The sequence below is a fragment of the Colias croceus genome, chromosome 15 (genome assembly GCF_905220415.1).
Source record: "Colias croceus chromosome 15, ilColCroc2.1".
Classification (NCBI taxonomy): domain Eukaryota; kingdom Metazoa; phylum Arthropoda; class Insecta; order Lepidoptera; family Pieridae; genus Colias; species Colias croceus.
Window position 1 is genome coordinate 6986321 of NC_059551.1, and position 24295 is coordinate 7010615.

Consider the following 24295-nt stretch of genomic DNA (forward strand, 5'->3'; position numbering starts at 1 on the left):
GTTTGATATAAGATAACAAAATGGCGTGTTTCTTCTATCAAAAAATAGATGATTTTAAATCAATGCTCAGCTTCGGATGTCCGGAAAGGTAGAGACCATGTAGAGACGGTCAGGCTTAATGGTTATAAGTAATAAAAATAATAAGTAAGGAAAAAGTGAAACATATTCCATGAAGACAATTATGCACTTAGAGAGAAACGTTATCTCTAATAAATTAGAAAACTTATTTGCAAATTAAGCTTCTTTTTGCATCGACCAACTTAGTTTCTTTATCGGTTCATAGAAAAGTTCATCGTAATTATTTCAGAAATTTATAAAACAAACCAATGCTACTGAAAACTGATTAAAGTATTTCAAAAAGTACAATATTTGATTTGTAGAGTTTTTCAGTTGATTACGTAATATATTCTCGGTATCTAAGCTCGGTACTTATATTGTTTTCCTTTTTATAAAACATCGTGAACTTCACTTTTTCTATTCTGCCTCATTTTATAATATCATATATTAAATAGTATTGCATAACATTCAAATACCTTCTCTTCTATTTCAGACGCAGCACGATGTCTCCAGCCCTCTCCATCAAACTGCCTCCACGGAATCATTACAATGTGAACTTGCTACTATTCCATATAATTATGTGACGGATATTGTGTGTATTAGAGACAGTGGATACATGTTTATCAGTGACATTGGACGATGCATCTATCGAGTGAAGTTAGTTCGACAACAAATGGTTTGGGTCACGAAGCCCCGTCGGCGAGCTACGGGGCGTTGCCCAGTCAGCCGCTGACAGCAGAACTCCTGGCTGAAAGGACCCTGGAAGGTCTATTGGCTGATCATCCTGGAGAACTTGTTAAGACTGGATGCCCGCATGTTGTAAGTATTTGTATATTTCGATAGCTGATACAATAGTATTTAAGGTAGAGAAGAATTCATGGTTAGGTTTTTTAAGTAACTTTTGTGTTTGCAAATTAGGACAGCAGCTGTCTATGAAATTCATAAGTTTTATAGATCCTTAAAAAAAAACTGAAAATATTACAATCTATTTTTGTGAACCATATGGATAATTTTCACATAGAAAACTACATTAGATATTATTGTTTGATACACATCAAACGATTATTTCATCGAGTTGTTACGCACACCGGAAGGCAGTCAATTAAAAAATAAACCTGAAAAAACTTATCTACAAAAAAAGGTTATCAAATTTTCTATCACCACAATTAATCTATAATATAAAAATGAATCGCAAAATGTGTTGGTAAGCGCATAACTCGAGAACAACTGAACCGATTTCGTTAATTATTTTTTTTATTAAATTCCTTGAAGAACGAGGATGGTTTTTACGTAGATAAAACGTAAATAAGAACCACGGGCGAAGCCGGGGCGGACGGCCAGTAGATAATAATAATTTATACTATAGTTTATAATATGAGGCTGCAGTCGGTGTACCTACTTAATATTTCTTTATTATCTGTGATTTAAAATTTTTAGAGATTGAGGTCTTTAGATTAGAATAAGCTCATTCTCACTTATAGATATGTTTTATGACTATTGTTTGTAAAAAATACAATTGATTATTTTCTTTTTGTTAAATTCACAATTTCTTCGCAGGTGTGTACAGTGCTACCACCACACTGGCGGTCGAACAAGACGCTGCCAGTCGCGTTCAAGGTGGTAGCCCTGGGTGACGTAGGAGATGGTACTCTGGTCACAGTTAGAGCTGGCAATGATGAGAATTGTTCTGCTGAACTCAGGAACTGTACTGCGGTTATGAAGAACCAGGTGGCCAAATTCAATGACTTGCGATTTGTTGGGAGGAGTGGAAGAGGTTAGTTTTATGTTATAATTATTATTACAATGTTATACCTATTATGTTAAAGTTACGACTTTTTTATAGTCCTTTACTGTGTTCTTGATGTAGTGTCCAGGAGTAAAAGCTATTGTTAGGAGACAGCAAAAAAACTGTACAAATGATCAAACGTTATAATTATAGCTATGAGTAATTTCTCATTTATACGTGTTATAATTGTGGAACATTTTAGGTTATTAGGATTTTAATTTATAACATAACACGTTACCACAACGTACCCATATCTGAAATGTCTGCGCATATTTTACGATTATTGTGAATCCTGCAAATAGAATAAAATTAACTAATGCTAATAAATTCAAAAGTAAGTTCATATCTCAAATTACTCATTTTACTTCTCTTGTAATGTCTTGTCGCGTCTATCTTACCATAATGTATACATTATGTTACATATATACGATTCACTTACCTATAAAAGTATTCCCTTTTGTTAATATTCAAGAACAAGGCTCTGTGCGTCTTAGCTACTGAATATTTCAACAGGTTTTCCCTTTGTTCAAATATTAAGTCACTGAGGGTAATTGATCTCTTAAGTGTTTACTTCAAGATGGTAATCAGATGGTAAGGGCTAAATAAATTTTGTTTGTCAAAAAAATATTTTACGCGGTAAGGCGTTGCAGGTGTTTTAATTTCGTCATTGTTCGCTATTTTCTAATGTGATTTGAAATAGATTATAGATTTTCGTTCAAGTATTTGTTGGTTACAATCATTCCGATTGTAACAAACACTTGAACGATCCAAATTCAAGTTTATTTGTTCAATCAAATCAGATTCGTTTCGTTTGAAGCTTCATGCGTTTCATTTGAAGCGTTACTGCGACCGGTTTTCTTATAAATGAAGTTTGTATGGTTTTATGCTTATATATGATGAATAAAACAAATTAATAAGTATCTGATACGGCTTGTTGCTCATGAACCACTTTACCAAAGAACCACGAAGAATATAAGGCAATGTAATCGGTTTAAAGTACTAACTAGTCTTACGTGATACCAATGAAGTACGTCTTATTCTAAGCGTTTAATATCAAGTACATTGAGTACTAGTGCTTTAGTCTTTAGCACTTAAGCACTTATAGCTCTTCGCAATTGCATGTCTTCTTGTAAGTGATATCAATTAACCCTTCGCGTTATTGGTTTCGTCGGTATATCTATTTCCTATGAATTTGAGTTGAGCAAGATGTTTAGTTTAATAGAGTCCTTATTAAAATGTAAAGTTATTTAATTTATGTAGGTAAGAAATAAGAATGTTATTAGTTGGATTTTAGGAAAAGGTATCTACATAAATAATCTAAGTATATTAAACTAAGAGATTGTTTTATGATTGTAAAATAACACTCAATATAATCAAGACCATTATTTCTTGGAATGATTTTTTTATTGGTACCTATATCAATGTGGCAATTTCTTAGCATTACAAAAACTTATACTTCAGAGAATTTATCTATACATCTTTATCGCTCCTGTTTTAAGACCATTATACAGTACAATACACCCAAAATTAATCTATAACTACGTTCTCAAGAATTCCATTCAATATTGAAACAAACACAAAAGTTAAGGATTCAGGGGTAACATCGGAACATCGGTGAACTGTAAACTTGTCTCATATTCAAATAGTGCAGGGTCTAACGAAGCGCGGCGGTGATAGGGTTGCCAAATTTAATTTGTTTGTAACTACCCTCAATATTTCCTTTGTATTTGAAAAAGTAAGACAGAAAATGAACATAAATAATCGAGTTTATAAATATCTGAATTTTTTAAATGACTATGATAAACGAGAAACTAACAACAAATCGTAGAAAACTACAATTATTAAATGTTTAAAAAACTAAGAAGAATGAAAATAATAGTAAAATAAGATTTCTTTACTGCTTGCACATTCCAGGTGTTGTTGTAATTAAAACACGGTTTTACAAGTTATTAGAAACTGTTTTAATTAAATCAGACACAATTAGGTACAGTTACAGTCACGGACGACGCGAAAGAAGAACAAGGAAGTCAACCACAGATTATAGCAATAAAATAAATGACATTGACAATGCATCACAGATCTAGTACAATGCACAATGTAAATGTAAGAAGGCTGCAATTTCAAATTTTAACACACCCACCAAATTAAAGCCTTCTTCAGTCTAAACTACAATTTACTTTACATATTCCTTTACATATAAACACAGATCAAAACAAAAAATTATCAAAAATGACATACATAGTCATACACACAGTTTGTAACAGTGTACTGATACATTAATATGTATTACAACAAAACAAAAATTACATCTTTAATTTTACACCTATTTTATCTCTTAAATATTGAAATCTCATTCGAGAAAGGGGTTTAGTAAATATATCTGCACACTGTTCATTAGTACATATATAGCTTAAATCTATTTCATTCTCTTGAAACTTCTCCTTTACAAATTTATACTTTACATCAATGTGCTTACACCTTTTATGAAAATCTACATTTTTAATTACTGAAATTGCACTTTGATTGTCTACATTTAAGCAAATTGAATCCTGATTATACGCACTAATATCACAAAGTAATCTTTTAATCCATAAAGCTTCTTTTGTGGCCGAACACGCAGCCATGAATTCTGCCTCTGTGGTGCTCAGTGCAATGCTCTGTTGCCGTTGACTCGACCAAGTGACAGCTGCACCATTTTTTATGAAAACATACCCAGAAGTAGATCTTCTAGAGTCGGTGTCTGTGGCATAGTCTGAATCACTATACCCTTCTACTATATTATTGTCTGTTGAAGAATAATTTATACCATATTCTTTAGTTTCTTTTAAATATTTAAGTATCTTTTTAACAACAACCCAGTGAGTGTCATCATAGCAATCAAGATACCTACTAACTAAGCTGACTCCAAACATGATGTCAGGCCTACTTACAATAGCTAAGTGCATAAGAGAACCTACAGCCTCTCTATATGGTATTCTCTCTTCAAGTGTCACCTTTTTCTTTATTAGGGAAGTATGAGGATCAATAGGTATACTACATCCATTAGCATTGCTCATGTTAAATTTTATCAATAATTTTTCAATATATTTTGTTTGATGAATGAATAAGTGTCCTTTAGACCTCTCTATTTGCAAACCAACAAAATTTCTTGGCTCCATAGTTTTAACTTCAAAATTTTCTTTTAGCTGACTTATAACTTTATCAATTACAGATTTATCCTTTGATATTATTAATCCATCGTCAACATATAACAACAAATAAACTTTAATACCATTTACATGACCTGTATAGACACATTGATCTGAGTGACTGTTATTAAAACCAAAATTGTTCAGAACAGTTTTGAACTTAGAGTTCCAACACCTTGGAGCTTGTTTTAATCCATAAAGAGATTTCTTTAATTTACAAATATAGTTTGATGGAACATCTAATCCTTCAGGTGGATACATATATATATTTTCTGTTATGTCTCCATACAGAAAAGCAGTTTTAATATCAAACTGTATCATTTCAAGATTGTGTTGACATACTTCAGTTAGTATAATTCGGACTGAGTCATATCTCACCGTTGGAGAAAATGTTTCTGTATAATCAATTTGATAGCTTTGTGAACATCCCTTGGCACATAATCTAGATTTATAAATCATACCTGTTGGCTCATCTTTGATACGAAAGACCCACTTGCATCCAATAGTCTTGACATTTGGAGGCTTCTCTACCAACGTCCAGGTTTCATTTTGTTTGTGTGCCTTAAGCTCCTCCTGAATTGATTGTTTCCATTTGTCTCCATCCCGGCATGACACAGCTTCAGAGTATGTCTGCGGCACATCAGGTAATGTAACTCCATCTATGCAGAGGTAAGTATTATTATCTTTTATTAACCTTTTTGATCTTGTTGTTATGTTACTATTCGGTATTAATTCAATTTTTCTTTCAGGTATGTACAGAGATATGTCATCGTCATTGGAATGAAAAGAATCATCGCTATCTGTTGCGGAGGTTATATCTTTAGATTGGGAATTATCCAGTGAATTTTCATTCAACTCAGAATTTACATTTGTAGGCTTAACATTACATGTTGATTCTATATTTTCACTACTAGAAATTGGTACTACAACATTATTTTGTTTTATTGAATTTTCCAAAAAGACAACATCTCTACTTACAATTCCTTTCTTTGTTTCAGAATCTATGAATTTGTAGCCTTTTGTACCGTCGCTATAACCAACAAATATCAATTTTCGTGACTTTACATCCAACTTACTTCTATTTTCTTTAGGAATATGTACCATCGCAGGACATCCGAATATTCTCATGTGACTCAAATTTGGCCTTTTTCCAGTCCATACTTCATATGGTGTTGCATCTGATAAACTGCGGGTGGGAGAGCGGTTCACTATGTAAGCTGCTGTAGTTACTGCTTCAGCCCAAAAATCTTTCTGTAAACCAGAGTTTAACAACATACATTTAGCACGCTCAATAAGTGTACGGTTCATTCGTTCGCTTAATCCATTTTGTTCAGGTGAGTATGGATTTGATGTCTGGTGCAAAATTCCATGCTTTTTCAGGTAAGTCTCAAAAATATTATTTTTATATTCAGTTCCATTGTCAGATCTAAGAATTTTTATTTTTTTATTCAATTCATTTTCCACTCTATTTTTATATTCAACAAATTTTTCAAATACTTCACTTTTGTTTTTTATAGGATATACGCATACTCGGCGAGAAAAGTCATCAATAAAGGTTACAAAATACCTTGCTCCTCCTATTGATGTCTGCTGCATCGGTCCACACACATCAGTGTGGATAAGTTCTAGCAAGCTGGTTGCTCGGGAACCTTCAGCAGGGAACGGTTTTCTCGTTTGCTTGCCTTCAAGACAGGTAACACAGATGGAATTTTCCATACCTGTTGACAAGTTGACTCCTTCTGTACAGAGAGGTACCTTATTAAGACTTGTGAAATTTAAATGACCCATCCTTTGGTGCCACAGATAAGTATCATCATCAGCCTTGGCCATCATGACTTGCATTTCTTGAAAAGTGTTTAACAGATATGTTGCATTCATTAATCTAGCATGTGCTACTAATTTGTTACTAGCATTGTAAATTTTACAGCCAGATTCATTAAATATTACATTGCATCCACTTTGAATTATTTTGCTGACTGATAATAAATTAGTTTTCAATTCTGGTACAAATAAAACATTCCTCACCTGTATTGAATCGGTGCTGCCATCATGTGCCTTTACCTTAATACATACATTCCCGCAGCATTCAACTTTTAATTCTGTGTTGTTAGCAATCCTTATGCTCGGTACAGGTGATACGGTGATGTCAGTGAGCCAGTCCCGGTGCATAGTCATATGCATGGATGCTCCTGAGTCAACATGCCAAGAATTAGAGTCATTTGCTGTGGATGCTGTAAAAGCTGCAACATAACCTGTGTCTTTATCTGTTTTTTTACTGGTTGTCTTTTTATGCCAACAATTTTTGCTGAGATGTCCGTACTTATTACAATTAAAACATCTAGGGCCTTTCTTATCACTTTTGGGCAAGTATTTTTTTGTGTTTGTATAAAGTGCAGTAGTGTCTGACATTTTCACTTCCTGTAGTAATTTATTTTTTACTAAGTCAGCACTAATCTTCATACCGGAACTTTCTAAGCCCATAATCATAGGCTTATACATATCTGGCAGCCCTGCCAGCATTAATGTGCCCAACCACTCATCATCGACATGAAATTTTATATTCCTTAATTTGTGCGCGGCTGTCATAATTTTATTTACATAGTCTTCCACTGACAAGCTGCTTTCTAAATCAGTGTTAATCAATTCTTTTAATAAGCCAACTTTCCGTGTCAGTCCTTGGTCTTCAAACGCCTTTGTCAAATTGTCCCACACCTGTTTTGCATTTTGTGCATCCTGTATGTGCACATATAAAATTGGGTCGATCAACAATATAAGCTTTGATTTTGCTTTGGTGTCTTGCTTCATTGCGTTGGGATCGGAAGCATCTGGTGCTTTCAAAATACAGTTATGCAAATCTTCATGTTGGAGGTATGCCGTAACTGCAAAACTCCAATTTGCCCAATTGTCACGACCCCTCAACTTCTCGATCGACATTATAGAGTTAGTTCCAGCCATATTTGTAATTTTTATATAAATCTGAAAAAACTTAGTCGCGAGCCGGTAACTGTGAGGTTATGCACGCGGTAAGTTTGACGGACTAATAATTATTATTTATTATTCGACTGTAATCTGTACTACGGCAGGTTGTCCTGGGCCCATAACCTGTTGTTGTAATTAAAACACGGTTTTACAAGTTATTAGAAACTGTTTTAATTAAATCAGACACAATTAGGTACAGTTACAGTCACGGACGACGCGAAAGAAGAACAAGGAAGTCAACCACAGATTATAGCAATAAAATAAATGACATTGACAATGCATCACAGATCTAGTACAATGCACAATGTAAATGTAAGAAGGCTGCAATTTCAAATTTTAACACCAGGCCATTCCAAAAGAGGTTAAAAATAAACAGGTTTGTTTTATTAAAATGTATAATTATGAGACAATTCTATGGATGGCACAAGAAAGTACGACCGTACTTTTAATATATTGACAAAAACATAATTCTACTAGACTTGAATCATAAATTTCTAATACTGTAAAAAAATATTATATAAAACATCTTACGAAGATTTAACTTCGATACATTCTGGTGCATATGGCTATATATAGAATCAATCAAAATCAAATATTATTTAATCATTTTCCATGTAGTAGCCCTGTCTTCATTCTAAGAAGGATCCAAGCCGGGAAGGGCGCGGCAAGTGTGTCAGAGCCATCGCTGTTTATATTGAACAAGTTTCTCATTGCAATGGGCCTTCGTCTTGTATAACATACGTTTGACAATTTTATACTGGTTTTGAACACTTTCTGATAAATATGATACATATATGAGCATCATGAAGTGCCCGGAGTAAGTTAGATGGAGTCTCATCTTTATTGTTACATTTTAATTTAACTTATTTATTGATTTTAATATAAGACCATGTTGACGTTAAAATGACGAGTAGTATTTTGAAGCTGTCATAGTTTTCTTCTTTTTTCAAAGTTAGACTTGAAACTTTTTCTTGTATTTTCGTAGATTTACTCATTCCAGTTTATGATGTTTTTCCACCTGTAGCCAATTTGACATTCTTTATAAAACGTAGTTACACAGAAATCGAGTTAACGCTAAAAGTATTTCGATGTACTCATTAAGGAGATCTGCAAACAAAGGATACTGCGTGTTTAGTAAAAACCAATACAGACCAGCGCGACGGGAAGCGCAAAAGAAGTTAAGAGGTGTCTATTTGTCACGTTCCTTCCTGAATAACGTTCTGCTTTCCAATTAAGGGTAAGCGCTCTCTTTGTTTATCTTAAATTGCGAGAAAATCTCACTCAAATTATCGAGCTGAGGATGAGGGGAGATCGGTGCCCCATAACATAACTTTTGTTTTGTTGAAATAAAAAGTTGCCTATCTGATGTTGATGGACGGCGCGGGGAATTTTTAATAAGCGAAAAATTTAATGAGGCCCCTCGAACACTTTTTGCTTAGCTCGTGTCAGCCGAATGTAGGGGAATGGACAGTTCTCTCTTGGGTACAAGTTGTTTTAGGGAAAATGTGCACTTCGCCGTTTCGCTAATTCCTCTAATTAATGATTTTTTTATTAAAAGTGTTTTTTCTTTTATCTCTCAGTATTAGGGTTTAATATTTGGAATTTTCATAATACCAAATTGCAGATGAGGAGTAATACAATACAGCGTGTTGTGAAAAGTATAGGTATAGGTAGTCAAAATGCTCCTGAGTTACATTTCACATTACCTAATTAACTTCTCTGATGTAACTACTAGGAACATACCTTATTCGTAAACGTTGCCAATACAAACTGAGCAAGAAGAAAAGTCTGGAAATAGCCGAAATATAATTACATTTGATTCGTTACCTTCGATCTCATTATATCGGAGACGCAATAAGGAGCCAATTTATCGCACCAGTAGTCAAGACGCGACATCGCTAATCGATTGATTGACCCCACTTTACAGCTAGACGCCGATAAAAAATACGCTGGGGTCGTGTGTCCCTGATCCCTTACGCTTTGTCTCCTTCAATCGCTTATACTTAAAACTTTTCAGGCGACTTACATCATTACAAAACGAAACGAAAACAGCTTTACACTAATGGCCCGTAACTCGCAACATTCTCGCAATCTAGAATAATGATAACTGAAATAGAAAAATATGAATGTTTAAACGAGAACAGTTCTGAGAATAAGAACGGTTTGTTCTCAAATGACCCGGGGCTAATCTCGGTATAAAAAGCTACATCTCGCGCTTTGTTATTTCAGCTAGAACACGAGTACTTAGAAGACACAATGCACGCAAAACTATGCCCAGTGCAGTGCTCGGCGTAAAGGAGCTTGTTAGTCAAACATCGTTGGTAAAACGACACAAAAGGCAACACCCTACCGATTCATGTACCCTCGCCGAAGTGGTGGAAAATGATTTTTTATAAGAGCCGCGGCGAAAAAGATCTCAGCCTCACCTTTCATTATTAACTCGAGAGATTCCCCTTTGATGCAGTGCACGGTTACCCTAATAACAACTAATGGTTATAAATTTGCCCTGTTATTTCAAAACCTCTCCTCGGATATATTATGAAGAATATTTGAATATGAATTAGTGTTCATGATTTTTTCGGTGAAATAAAATGACGCGTGTAAAGATATTAATATGATTAAAATAATTTAATTGAATGAACTTTATACCAACCTATATGCACAGTAAGAAATTATTTACTCATACATTAATTATTGATAATATCATTTAAAATAAGATAATATCAATTATTGCATTTATACTTTAGTTTTAAGAGAGATTGTAAAACATAATTTATTCATAACAAGAAATAAGTTAGCTAATGTGCTTTTTTCTAAAAAATTTCTAAACAGTTGACTACAAAACGTATAATAACTTTTTATGTAAACTGAGATAATATATCTGGTACTATATTATGATACGAAGTAAAACATGTTACCTACACATCCTGTAAGTAAATTTTAGGGAGGCGCGTCTTCGCAGCTTCTCTTTTCCGTTTTTAATTATTGAACCACTCATTCCTAATTATTGTTATTAACGCAAGGGAGTGGTGAAAATTGAGGGTCTCGAGTAATATTGACCGCTCGGCTTGAGGTGCGTTTTAGGGAGGTTTTAATTGTATCCCGCTTTTGACTTTTCTCTTGTTCTTTTGAGACGCTTCAATAAACTTGAGTTTTACGGTGTCTCCCTTGTATTACGAGTTTTGTTATTGGCGCTTGTTCATTCGCCAGTGAAATATATTAAGAATTCTCCCGAATGTAATTTATGCAAATTATTTGGTGTTTGATTTTGTGGCATTTGTATTAATTAGATTTGGGATGATGGGGATAACATCGATTAAATGATGCCTATTGCTTTCTATTAAGCACTATACTCTCTACGTGAAATTGAAATAAATTGAAATAATAAAGCCTTTATTGAGTAAACGAGGTATGAATAAAGATATACGCCAGTTAATTTATATCTAAACATATTACGCAGTCAATTCGCTAATGTCCCCTAATGCGTATCGGGCCGCATTAGATATTTTATATCCAAATTGCCGCTCTAAGCTGAAAATCCTTCGTAAGCCATGAAACCGAGATCAAAGGAGCACTGCCATTACGATTGTGGCTCATTTTTTATTTAGCCCGGAGAGAACTCTTATCTTAAAGCCCCCGCCTACTTTATGACGTTATAAAGCTGATTTTTAATCTAACGTGCGACGGAAATCGTCAGGAACAATTCTCTTGAAATCGGATTCGTGTGCTCTTAGTTTTTAATTAATGATGCTCAGTGAAATAGGATATAAGATTTCCTGTTTGAGATTATCGTCTGTTGTCTTTACTTCTTGATTAACACACTTATTATGTAGAGAAAATATATGATTTTCGATTTTGAAACCTTACCTTAAGAAAATGCGGTTTTATCAAGTTAGGAAACCGGTTATACAATTTTACAAATTTATTCATAAATACATATATATAAAATTTAGGTCAATCAGCAATTAATCACATCTAAGTACTCAAACAATTGATAAAAAAATATCATAATATGTTTCATACCTGGGGCGTATTTGATCTCAAATTTGATCCCGACCCGTGTTATTCGGTGCAAACATATTTTTATGAACAGCGCCCCCTCGCGGATCAATACGCACACTTTATGAAGTGTCGCACGTGCACTCTTGCAATATGTTCGCGCCGTGTGGGGAAAGACGAAAGCCTTTTTATGAATAACTTAAATGATTTATGAAGTATACGCTGAATGCCTTTATTTTTCTATGAGCTCGCCCTTTGATACAAATGCGGCTACGGAGGGGAACTAATGGCGAAGGTTTGATTTTTCATGCGTAAAGTTGAATAGTTTATGCTGTATTATTGTTTACCATATCTTTTGCTATCGAGATGGATTCATTGATTGTGTGTGTGATTTCAGTGTTTTGAAATGTTCGATAATTTTAATATTATTTATAGTGTGTACGATTTTCATATCTACTATCCAATGTTAAACTAAATCATATTCAATCTTATCACTAATTTACCTGAGAACAGGTAGATACGGTATCAATGAGTTAAACTTATTATTCTATTTTTGTACGAATATAGAGAGTGGTAGAGATAGTATACGCCCAAAATCTAAACTGAATATCATGGTACATTCAAGCTCATATTGTTATAATTCTAACATATAAATCCGATAAGGAAAACACACGATACCGTATATTTTCCTTATCCTCGTGAAGCATCTACAATATATTTCATCACGAAATTTTTCCTAAGAGTTGTCATATCGACTTTTACACCCGTACACGGTAGCTTATAACGTATATGTATTGGGCTCGGAGAAATAATATTCTTCATCTGAAGTCGGAGTTTATGTATGTTTTATGAAAATAAGCGGGTGGCCGCTCATTTCGGGTCTTGGGTGTAGGGGGAGGGGGTGTTTATATCATTTCATGGCCAGAGCGGCTTTTGGCCACCAGCCAGCAGTAAATGTTGGTCTCTCTTTGTTTCGTGAGCTAACTCCGGGCATTTCTTTTATTCACAAATTTTAATACAAAATGATTTGGCTGTATTAGAGACTGTACTTTCCGCAAACACGGTTTTCGCTTGTAAATATTGTGCTGCTTTAATTTTGGGAATTAAATATATAATGCAAGTAAAATATAGTAAAGTAATGCAGTATACATTTAAAACTTGATATAATAAACAACTGTTACTTTTGTCATTAGGTTATCGTTTGACCCGAACGACTTCAGAAATAAGCAATTTAAAACTTGGTATAACAAAATTAAACATAATACGAGATTTCGTTTATATTGTAAATGTACAAAATTAGTTAAAGCATAACATGATTCGTAGACCTTCGTCGTAGACGAAATCCCGTAGCTCGTAGCGCGTACTACTACTAAATTATAATTCACTAATCCACGTTTTATAGTTCGACAAGTTGATAAGCCGAAACATGAAATTTAACCAGTGAATTGACATCGTTCGTACGTTTCTACCACTAATGACTCCTAGCGTGTAACCATGTATTTCGCCAGAATTACCGTTTGGTATGTGTCGATATAGCAGCGATTGTTCAAACGCTTGCCATCGTGTTTGTGGCCGTTCTGCGGTGGATATGTTACTATGGCGTTCCACTGCGTCACTATTCGTGATCCTACAATCATTACTTAAATATTACGATTACATCTCACTGCTGCACGTCCATAACCGTGTTTAACGAGCTCGAGGTAATGTCGACGCTGGTTGCCGAGCAATGGACACGATACGAACGAAATATCGTCCGATCGTTTATATCTCATGTGTGAAATAATGGAACGCTAGTTAAGTGATTGACTGGAATGTGTAAGCGACTGTCATTTGAAGCTTCGACTATTTACTGTACAAGACCTTACCTTTAAATTAAAGTTTTTACTAGTTTAGTGACCTATTGATTGTCAATAAAATAAGGGTAAATTTTTATACAAATTGTTCTTTAAACATTGTTTCACGAATGCCTTCACGTTACATAATTTTATGGTCTGAAAGTAACGGATCATTGTATTGTCTCGGGAAGTGTAAGGATTGTGAAAAAAGCATTTATCTTAAGCCAAAGCTTGGAATGTCGGAATGCTGGCTACGTGCAGGTATGCTGTTTGGCGACACCGCCACAAATCAACGTTAGGCACGACTGTTTTGAATTCTTTTCATCCCTAATGCATTTTTTCGTCTCGCAAATGCCTTTGTAAGGTATTTTCCAAGAAATTTGCAAGTCGGTAGGGTGGAAAATTATTAAAAGTGATTTTGTGTATCAGGAAGATGATAGAGTATTGTTAGTTGTGTAGTACTTACTTCCAATTAAATACAAGATGAACAACCTATCTTGACTTTGTATTGAATGTTAGTACATGAAATCTGAAGGTAATAGTAACATGGTAACACTTGAATCTTTCTTTACCTCATATGCGAATCAGGGACACATTGGCCTAGCAATTAAACAATATTTATTTCTATATCTTATTGAGACACATGTTTGAATTGCAAAAAGTTTTTTTTATTTATTGAAAATAAAAAAAAGACGAAGCACATTCATCTAATTTTAACGAATATTCTTATTTGCTTCGTATGTAATAAACACAGTGCTAATTTTACATCTAGTTTTTCTTAAATACTCATATCAGTTTACTATTATATTGTCTGCAGGTAAATCCTTCACACTAACCATAATGTTGGCGACGTCACCACCGCAAGTGGCCACCTACCAGAAGGCCATAAAGGTGACGGTGGACGGGCCCAGAGAGCCCAGGTCGAAGACACGTCACCACGGATTCCATCCGTTTCATTTCGGACCACGGTTCGCGCCTGACCCACTTATGGGCTCTCTGCCTTTCAAATTATCCGGTAAGTTATTTTGGTAATGAATAGTTCTTTTTAGTTTATTTTTAAATTTTTACACTCACTTTAGTGCATAGCAATTGATCATGTAAAACATATATCATGGTCTTTTCTTAACCATGAGTTAGTGTACAAAATTAAAATTACACGTTGATTAAATGACACGTTTTCATGATAAATAGGTACAATAACATAACACATGCGTCTGTCTATAGCAAAAAAAAAACTGCATCTAATTATGCTAATTATGTAACTTCTATTTACACTTATGATAAGTGTAGTAAGAGAAATATGCATATCATTTCACTTGCCAGCATTAAAATATTTACTTTAACTTCTTACGTATTTATTCTTGGACAAACCATATTCATAATATTTTTGCACGATCGTACGTCAAGTCCACGCTTGTGCCCATTCGGATGGGGCGAAAATACTGATATTAAATTGTCACCGGACCTTCGTCACTGACAAGTCTTGAAGGGAAACTATAGTTGACCTGAGAATTAATCGATGCTGCTGAAAATATCAAAGTTATGTTCGAACTCACACATAGTAAACTATAAAAAGTACATATATTATAACGTTGGTGATTTTTTATTTATTATTTTATTCAAATAGATATATACGATTAAAGTCGCGATTAGAAACATAGTATGTTTATGGGTCCGTACTATCACTAATACCACTTCTAGTATCACTTAACATCAGGTGGCCCACCTGCCCCTTTGCTTACTCTGACAAAAAATATACATGATTTATTTCTAGTATACCACTATAATTAATCTATATATTGTGATGAACACGGGTGTCAAGTGCTGATGGAGTCATGTAATATTAAATTGTCACCGGACCGTCATCAGGCGCCTCTGAAGGGGCTTTAATTTGCTCGAGAAGTTTTGAGCCACAATTAATTATCAATTCACGACCCTTCTTTATCATTTCCAAGAAATAAGGGTTTTATGGACGTTTGATGCTCTTAAATCATGTGTATCGAAGAATTGATAAGCAGTATGTTAACAAATAAATAAAAATATAAGAGAACTTCAAAAGTCTTTAGTTATGCAATTACGCATACACCCAGACAATTTTAATTATGTTAATATGATATTAATTCAATATGCTTGGTAAATATATACGATAAGAGTAGTAAATAGTAATTTCCTTAACTTATAACAGCGCAAAAGTGATTACAATAAGTAAATTTAATTAAAAATTGTCACAAGTATTTCAATATACACATGGACGCAAAATAAATCAGGCATAAAAAGTATATAGGAAGAAATTCGGGGCTTCGTAGCAGCGTAGCTGCGTAGCCGCGTAGCTAAGCACCGTAGCGCTAAGCAACGCCCTTCTGTACTTGAAGGTAATAGACTAGGTGCTAATAGCTCGAATGAAATAAAATTAATACTGAGTACTGCTTTATTGTTATAATGTTCTTTTTTGTATGTTAAAAGTATTTTTAAAGGCAATGCATTTTCAAATATGTATTGTTAAAGATCATCTTTACTTATTTTGTTTTCAAATTCGAAATAAATTTATAAACACTAATATATTATGTAAAATGATAAGTAAATAATTAAACTGAATAATTAATACTAACTTAAGTAGGTACCTACTAATTGAATACACATGATAGGATCTATGATATATAAAAGAGCTAGATACGTTACCCGCTCTCTATTTTGGCAAGAAAAAACTCAGGTAAGTGCCCGAGTTTCACTTAGTCACGCACCATTCAGCGTCGTGGCTGGACGTTCTTTTTGTATTTTAATCGGCAGTTGTTATTACGAAGTACATGAGTGAGACATGTATTATGTCTCGTGCGTGAGAGTGAAAGAGAGAACAACTGTATTGGTGATAATGCGTTAGTAAGTAGGTATGTATTAATTACGCTGTTTTTTTAGTGCAATGATGTTGGCGTATGCCGCGTCTACATTGGATAGGATAAATTTCAAGGATCGTTTATTTCTGCAAATAATTTCTAGAGCACGAGACTTAAGCATTTTATACATAGATAGATGGTGTATCGATAGATAGAATTTTTCATTAGAGTAAAATGAAACTAAGTAGTTTTTAAATCTTTTGTGATTTATTCAGCTTCTACGAGGAAAAAAAGAAAGTTCATTATATTATAAGATGTTATCGAACTTCTTTACTGCATAAGCGGTTTGCATAGAATTATCGTAGGTAAAAACTTTTATCCTAGTCTAAAATTCATCACAATATACCTACGTTTTTTCTAAAACACCTAAACACTATAATTACAAGCGTCCTTTCACCCGCACCGACTGGCGCAAATTGACACATTATATCGTATAGCCGTCCGTACTCCATTGTACTACGGAATTTAGTGTATCGTAAGCAACTACGCAAGTGCCAGGCAAACCTTGTTAAGGCGGGTGTCAAAGGCCCCTAAGTCAATTACACACCTCGCGCTCTTGTAGCGGAGATACACAAGATATAGATGCGATATTTGCCTCTTGCGTGTGAAAGGCGTTCATAATTTGCTTGTGATTGATTGAATTATAATCTTGTTGTTAGATATCAATTTTTATACCAATATTGGTCATAAAATGCATGGTTAAAGCGCATGAATTTTCGATCAGTACCTAATTTTAAAAAAAATGCCACATAGCCTTAAAACACGAAGCGACAATGTTTAAAGTAGGTATGTAAACAGACACCAGAAACATTACATCAATTAGGTAGGTAATAATTTTTAATTATAATGTTTGGAATTGTAATACCCTTTTATTAAAGTACCTAAAACGCAATAGTGGCTTCCTTTACTATCACACAAAGATACATGTTAAAAAGGAACGATAAACTAGTTCAAGCACATAGAATTCCTTTTATTGTGTCACAAACACGTACACTAAACTTCAAACCCATTACACGAGTCACTTCGACGCGGAGGAAGTAATTTCGTTTTGTTCCATTTGAAACACTTTTGTAATATGTAAATTCCGAGAATCCAGAGACTCCGCTGCCCTCTTAGCCTATAACCCTTACAGAATCATGATAAATTATCCACACTCACGTTCACGCGGTGTTTCGTGAGGTACAATGACTATAGAATGGATCTACGAAATTATGGATGCGTTAATGACAGATTGATTGAATTTTCTATGTTCATGAAGGTTCATGATATGTAAATAATTTTGGGTACCTACTATGTGCTGTGGTAATTGTTTTATCCAGATATATTTATTGAAAATATAGTTCTAAGTCAAGTTTAAAAGCTTATTTCGTTTTAGTTCATAGGTCTTTTTGACAACAATATTTTTTTAAATATGATTAACTAATTAATTACTGAAAACTAGTACTTAAAACGAGCGTAATATTTAACTTAAATATGTATAAAATTTCCTTCATAATAATAATACATTTAAACACCAGCAAACGACACTTTAAAGTTTCGAACATCCACGGTTCACATCGCCGTGTGAGCGCCACTTAAAGTCGCAGCTTCTCATTATTAATGAGGGAGCCTTAGAGAAAATTAAATATAGCATTAGGCCCGGAAGCTCCGGATTGCGGGGGGAGGGGGGAAAGAAAGGCAGGGGCGACATAACCCTTCCGCGCGACAATGCGGGTGCATAATTACGCATTTGTAAATTTTAAATGTCCCACCCACCTCATATAGCCTTTTGTACGGCGTGATTCGCGCTTTTATAGAGCCTTTTAACGCTTTCAAATGAATTCGTATGATGATGACGCGAACGCGATTAACTCTCAATGAGTCAATGTACCCATTTTCATATATAAGTTAATGCGTGCTTAATTTTGGTCCTCGACTATTAAATGCGCACGAAGGGAGATAATTTTTCGAATTACCTGCATTGTTATATTTTAAACGACGCAATTAACGGCTTTTGTAAATAAATTACTTATTGTGTGCACTCAAAGAATATGATTATTGAGCAAAGTCAGGAAGATTTACATTTAATTAAATATTATAACATCAATTATTATAATTTATAACTAAGGGCACCGATATAAAAAGCGAGAAAGAAATGTTTTGCTACCTATTCAGCACAGCCAATATTCTAAATAAACTATACTAATAAATAAACAAAACAGCCAAGGCATTTCAGTTCCTCAAAACAGCTAACCTTTGTCAGGTTATGTCACAGCTATTTGTTTGAAAGGTTAATTAATCTAAACAAAAAGGGGTTAAACAAAATCAATAGAGGCAAATTCATTAAGTGTTAAGCAGATTGAAATCCAACATGGCGCAAGATGGCGGCGGGTTAAGGGTTAAGGCGCGTTGACAAAGCGCCGTCGTTAGTTCCCGAACCCTCTTATTAACATTATGATGTACGGAACACATCAGTCTTGCTAACAGCCGTCTAATCCATATGTTTTGGCTCTTCCTGAACAATACTCTAGTTGTTTTCAAGTTCCAATATGATACATAACACAGATAGAGAAATAAGACACAAACAAGTGTGGTAACTTTGTTTGATTTTATATATTTTTTGGTTAGGTACTTCGTTATTTAATAGCATTTTAATAGATACTACATTACCAATATCATTTAAAATGCTAGGAAAATGTCAAACGTTGTAGGTAATTAAAATTTCAACGAAGCATATCAACAAAATGTTACTATATTCATATTATACACGTGACAGTGTAAGCGAAATTATGAAAATTAATTCCACTCACTGGCGTCTTTCGAACATGTGAATAATTAGTTCTGTTTAAAACATGTTTGAATTTATTGTACATTTTCAGTTACAAATATACGAATTCATATTGAATTGAAATCCGTTAATATATATCTCTATACGATAAATGTAGCTTATTAAAGCATCCTGTAGAGCATTTGTAAATACCATTAACACTACAAAAAAGGCCCATTCCAATGATACTTCACAATGTAAAGTGATGTAAAATAATTATACGAAAGTGCTCTTATCAACCCTTTCCCTAATCGCCGAAAGTCTCAGACAGTCGTTAAAAATTCCTCCCTAATCCCAGGCCATCGAAATCACACTAAAAACTCAAATACTTTTATCTCTGTAATCCTAGTCGATTCGCGGATTAACGCTATAGGAAAGCGGGAAGAATGCAAGACGCAATCTAGCAAATGGTATTAAAATGTTTGGGCTCAACCCTCTCGGTGCGATTTTTCAAACTGTAAAGAAAAAACCCCTTCACCGGAGGAAATGTAGCGGACTGCCGCGTCTTGAGGCGACCAATCTTTGGTTATACTGCGCTCTAACCATTTTGAGATTGGGATGTTTTTGTGTGAAAATATGTTTAATATAATTCGTAAAGACGATATTTTCATGGATTGTTATGGTATATGTTAAAAAGTCAATATTATAAAATCTTGTAATACTACATTAGCATTTACTATATATATTTTTATAATTAAAATTCACTCATATGCTCTATGTTGGTATAACGATGTAGAGTCGCGCGTGTTTGAGCTATGAAAATATCATCAAGGTCTCCGAAATTTTCAGCGCAAATATCTTTAACTTTTTATTCCGTCATAACGTTACGGAGAGATTTGAAAAAAAAAGACGGGTTGTACTTCGGGAGTGCCGGGAGAAGTGAAGACTTGATTATTAACGTTCAGCATGTTTTATATTTCGAAATGGTATCCGTCTTACGCATGGAATATAAGGGCTAAAAAAAAACATCCGTCTTACGCTTTTTCGATCAGGCCACGTGTCCTGACGCGAGTTTAAGATTTTATACCCAACGCCGCTAAAGAAGTTTTCACTTCAAAAACAAAAACAGTGATTCTGAGCATGTGCTGTTACTAAGGGATATAGGTGTGTATAATGTAACTTAAATAAACAACTCATATTTATAACCATCAAAACTACTTAACCGCGCTATACAGCGATTACACACAGTGCACACAAACAACACAAAGAATTCGAACATTTTTAACGAATGCAAATCGTCTAGCTACCCTTTCTTCTGCTCTCTGAGCATGGAATACGAAATGAAACAATGCGGCCATTTATTACGATACAGATAAAAATTGCCCTTTTTGTGTATATTTCAATTTCTTACCTTTGTGAGAAATTGACATTTAGAAGTCATTGTGTATGTTTTAAAGAAATATTTGCATAAAATCTATGGCATTTAATACATTTTTCCTATTATATTTTTTGTCATACTTAACGAATATTTTAAGATCAAGATAGTCTTTCTTTAGCACACTTTTTGAAAGTGAATAAATAAAGTCTAAAAGCTCATAATAGAAGCTTTATTGCGAATCCATTACGGCATTGCTATTAAGCGATACAACAATTCGAATAGTGATTAAGCAGTCTAATCCAAAAAGCAGATCTTGTCTAATTGCATCGGACTCATGAACGTACTATAAACGCTAAGCGGTCGGATTCAAAATAATGTGTTTTACATTTTCGTAGGCGGTATCAGCGACATAAAACGGCCTGTAATTTATTCTATTGCTGAAAGGGTTAGGTCGGGTGGGAATTACCCAAGGTGGGTGCTAAAGGGTTAAGCCGAATATACGGGGTCGCGCCGGCAAACTTTGTTAATTTATGCGCTTAAAAATGTCAACTGGAAATTATGACACCGAAACACATTTCCTATTTCATAAATGCGTTTATGATAACGCGTCCGTGATAATGGTGCGATTATTTACTGAGCTTTTCATATTTTAAATTGAATACTGTTATGCTTTTATAAAATTTGGCACAGTAAGATTTTACAGATTTATAATGAATATAATATTGCAATAAAGTGTAGTATTGTTATTTTATTCACGACTGGTAATTGAAATCCTTTAATAGATATAAATAATAAGAACTTTTAAAATCAATAAGTATTTGAGTTGTTAAAAAGCTCTTTAATTTAAAATAAATATCGGAGATATAATTATGTAAAATAGGTACAATCGATAGTATTATTGAATATTCTTCATATAAGCTTCATTTATGCAAACGGTAATAGAAATAGAAAATTTTTTAAATCCTAGCATTAGCAAATAATCGTGGATAAAATATTTGAATAAAGTTTTATTGGAATCTATGCATTACTTTAAGAAATAAAACATTTCAACGTCTACCCATGACCACACTCGCTGTAAAGACTTAAATCCCTTGAAAACTTGAATCCAAACATTTCAATGATTCAAAATGCCGAGTTCCCATAAATCCGTTGACAACAATCGAGGAGTGCCACGGGTAAGATAAGGCGAACAGAGAGGGGGGGGGGGGGCACAAAACGTCGTTCTCATTATTTAAATATTCTGACGAGTGCGTAAAGCGTCTGCTAACGTAAGTGGAGCGTTTTGGATGAATCCCCGTCTTATTGTTTTGTTGATTGCGTTATTTTGACGCTGGCTGTCGCGATGTTTGATTGAGAATGAGATGAAGCTGATTTATTGTGTATATTTTTGGTTAATGTTCGTTTTCATTTGTGGTGGTGGTATGTAATATTTAAAATTGAATGAGTATGCTAAATCATAGATATATTATACCAAATAAATGTTCATACAAATTTTAAGAGTTGCTAATTTTTACAGTTCAATATTTATTGTTCTTGATTGAAAATTGACTTCTAACTTCCATATCCTATTTGAAATACACCAAACTTCTGTTAGTAAATATAAAAAAATAGTTACAAAAATTCCAGTTATTATAAAGTCGCATATCATCAATCATACTAAAATAATATTGTAGTGTGTGATGAATATGATATCATTGATGTGTGTATGATAATATTTTTTACAATCCTGTTATTATGAAAAAAAAGATTACACACTACAATATGCCAATAATGCCATCTTGTTCCAGGCATAGCGCACCAGCTAGCCGGTCTGCCGGGCAATGAGTGGGGCGCGCTGGCCCGCCACTACCCCCCTCCACTACTACCCACACATGCACACTTCACACCACACGTGTTACCGCCCGCACACTCACACCCGCACGCTGTACCACCGGCTCCACATGAAAATGGTACGTAGGTATTTGATGTGATAAGTTATGAGAAACATGGTCTGCTTGGTTTTTCAATTTTGTAAAGATGATGATATTTAGTTAAAATTTCATCAAAATCCATCCAGTAGTTTTTGCGCGAATTCTGGACATAGTCTTCTAAATCTAATACTATATACAATTCCCGTGTCACAATGTTAGTTACCATACTCCTCCAAAACTACTGGACCGATTCTCATGAAATTTTCTGAGCATATCGGTTAGGTCTGAGAATCGGCCAACATCTATTTTTCATATCCCTAAGTGATAAGAGTAAGGAAGAACAACGTTTTGTCCTGTACCTTCATTGAATTTCATTAGCCAATCTATCATTAATATTTTACCTTTATTACAATAAACTAAACTCCCCTCACCTTTACAGACGTAACATCCGACAATCCAACAACAATGCACGCGCACAGTACAACCAGTCCGTCAAACTCTAGACCCAGTTCCCCACAGGATGACGACGACATATCCGTGACGGCTTCCATAAGCCCGCCACCAGACGACCGTCCTGGGGCTTTCACATCAGTCACCAGAACGCGAAAGCCCTTACAACCTTTACCTCCCCCTTCAAGCCTATTCCATAGCGCCCTTGCCGCTCAACTATTCTTAAATTCTCCTCTCTTACCAACCCCTCCAGCCTGGCTATACTCACAACTATACGGTGGATACGACTGGTGGTTACGACCACCACAACCACAAGAAGATTCCAACTCCAGTCCCGATAGAGAAGAAACTGGTTCAACCAGTTCCGCAAAGAAACGACCAGCGTCGCCAGAATGGCCAGAACAAGGTGTCAGAACGAGGAGCAAAGCGTTGATTTCTTCGGAGAGAAGGCCTGTTGATGTTTGGCGGCCGTATTAGTTTAACTGTTGTCGGGGGCACGTGGACTTATGTCAATCAGGAAGAAAGGAAAATATCGACTTGGAAGTATACTAAGAGCCAGCGCGCAAGAGCAACTTTTGTCTCCGCAACTATTTTGTCTCTCCCATCAACTCTATGGGCTAGTATGAAAGTGCGCGCACGTAGCGACGCAACTCCCCATAGAGTTGATGGGACAGACAAAATAGTTGCAGAGACAAAAGTTGCTCTTGTGCGCTAGCTCTAATGAGTTTAGTGGTGGAAGACTTTAATGGTTAGAATCTGTGTAGATCGGGTGTTAGATGAGACAAAGTTATTTATGGTGTAAGTCGGAGTAAATATTTGGGCTTAGTGCTCATTGTCGATACGTGTTAGATAAATGTGAATTCCAAATCGCTATGTTTAATATTTGTTAATTGTATAATAATACGAGTCTGTAAATAAAGTTATCGAAATTTTTAATGTTGCATTTCTATCCGAGCCAAATATAATATTGATACTTTTGGCAACTACTGATGTGAAACAATAAACCAAAATATTGGAGCACATTTGATGGTGCGTGGAATACATTTTTGGATTGCATCCATATTATTCGAGACCGC

General features: G+C 34.6%; 1 protein-coding gene across 1 annotated transcript; it reads left to right on the plus strand.

The window, feature by feature from the left end:
- The first annotated feature begins 647 nt into the window (after positions 1–647).
- LOC123697906 (runt-related transcription factor 1) lies at positions 648–23798 on the plus strand. Its single transcript, XM_045644477.1, has 5 exons — positions 648–876; positions 1615–1831; positions 14662–14859; positions 22647–22808; positions 23209–23798. Exons 1-5 carry the CDS (start codon positions 697–699, stop codon positions 23694–23696), a joined length of 1245 nt encoding a protein of 414 aa, XP_045500433.1. The 5' UTR covers positions 648–696; the 3' UTR covers positions 23697–23798.
- The last annotated feature ends 497 nt before the right edge of the window (positions 23799–24295 follow it).

Coding starts and splice junctions, on each gene's coding strand:
- LOC123697906 (XM_045644477.1), top strand. CDS start 697: ATGCATCTATCGAGTGAAGTTAGTTCGACAACAAATGGTTTGGGTCAC. Junction 877..1,614: donor AGACTGGATGCCCGCATGTT/GTAAGTATTTGT, acceptor ATTTCTTCGCAG/GTGTGTACAGTGCTACCACC. Junction 1,832..14,661: donor TGTTGGGAGGAGTGGAAGAG/GTTAGTTTTATG, acceptor TATTGTCTGCAG/GTAAATCCTTCACACTAACC.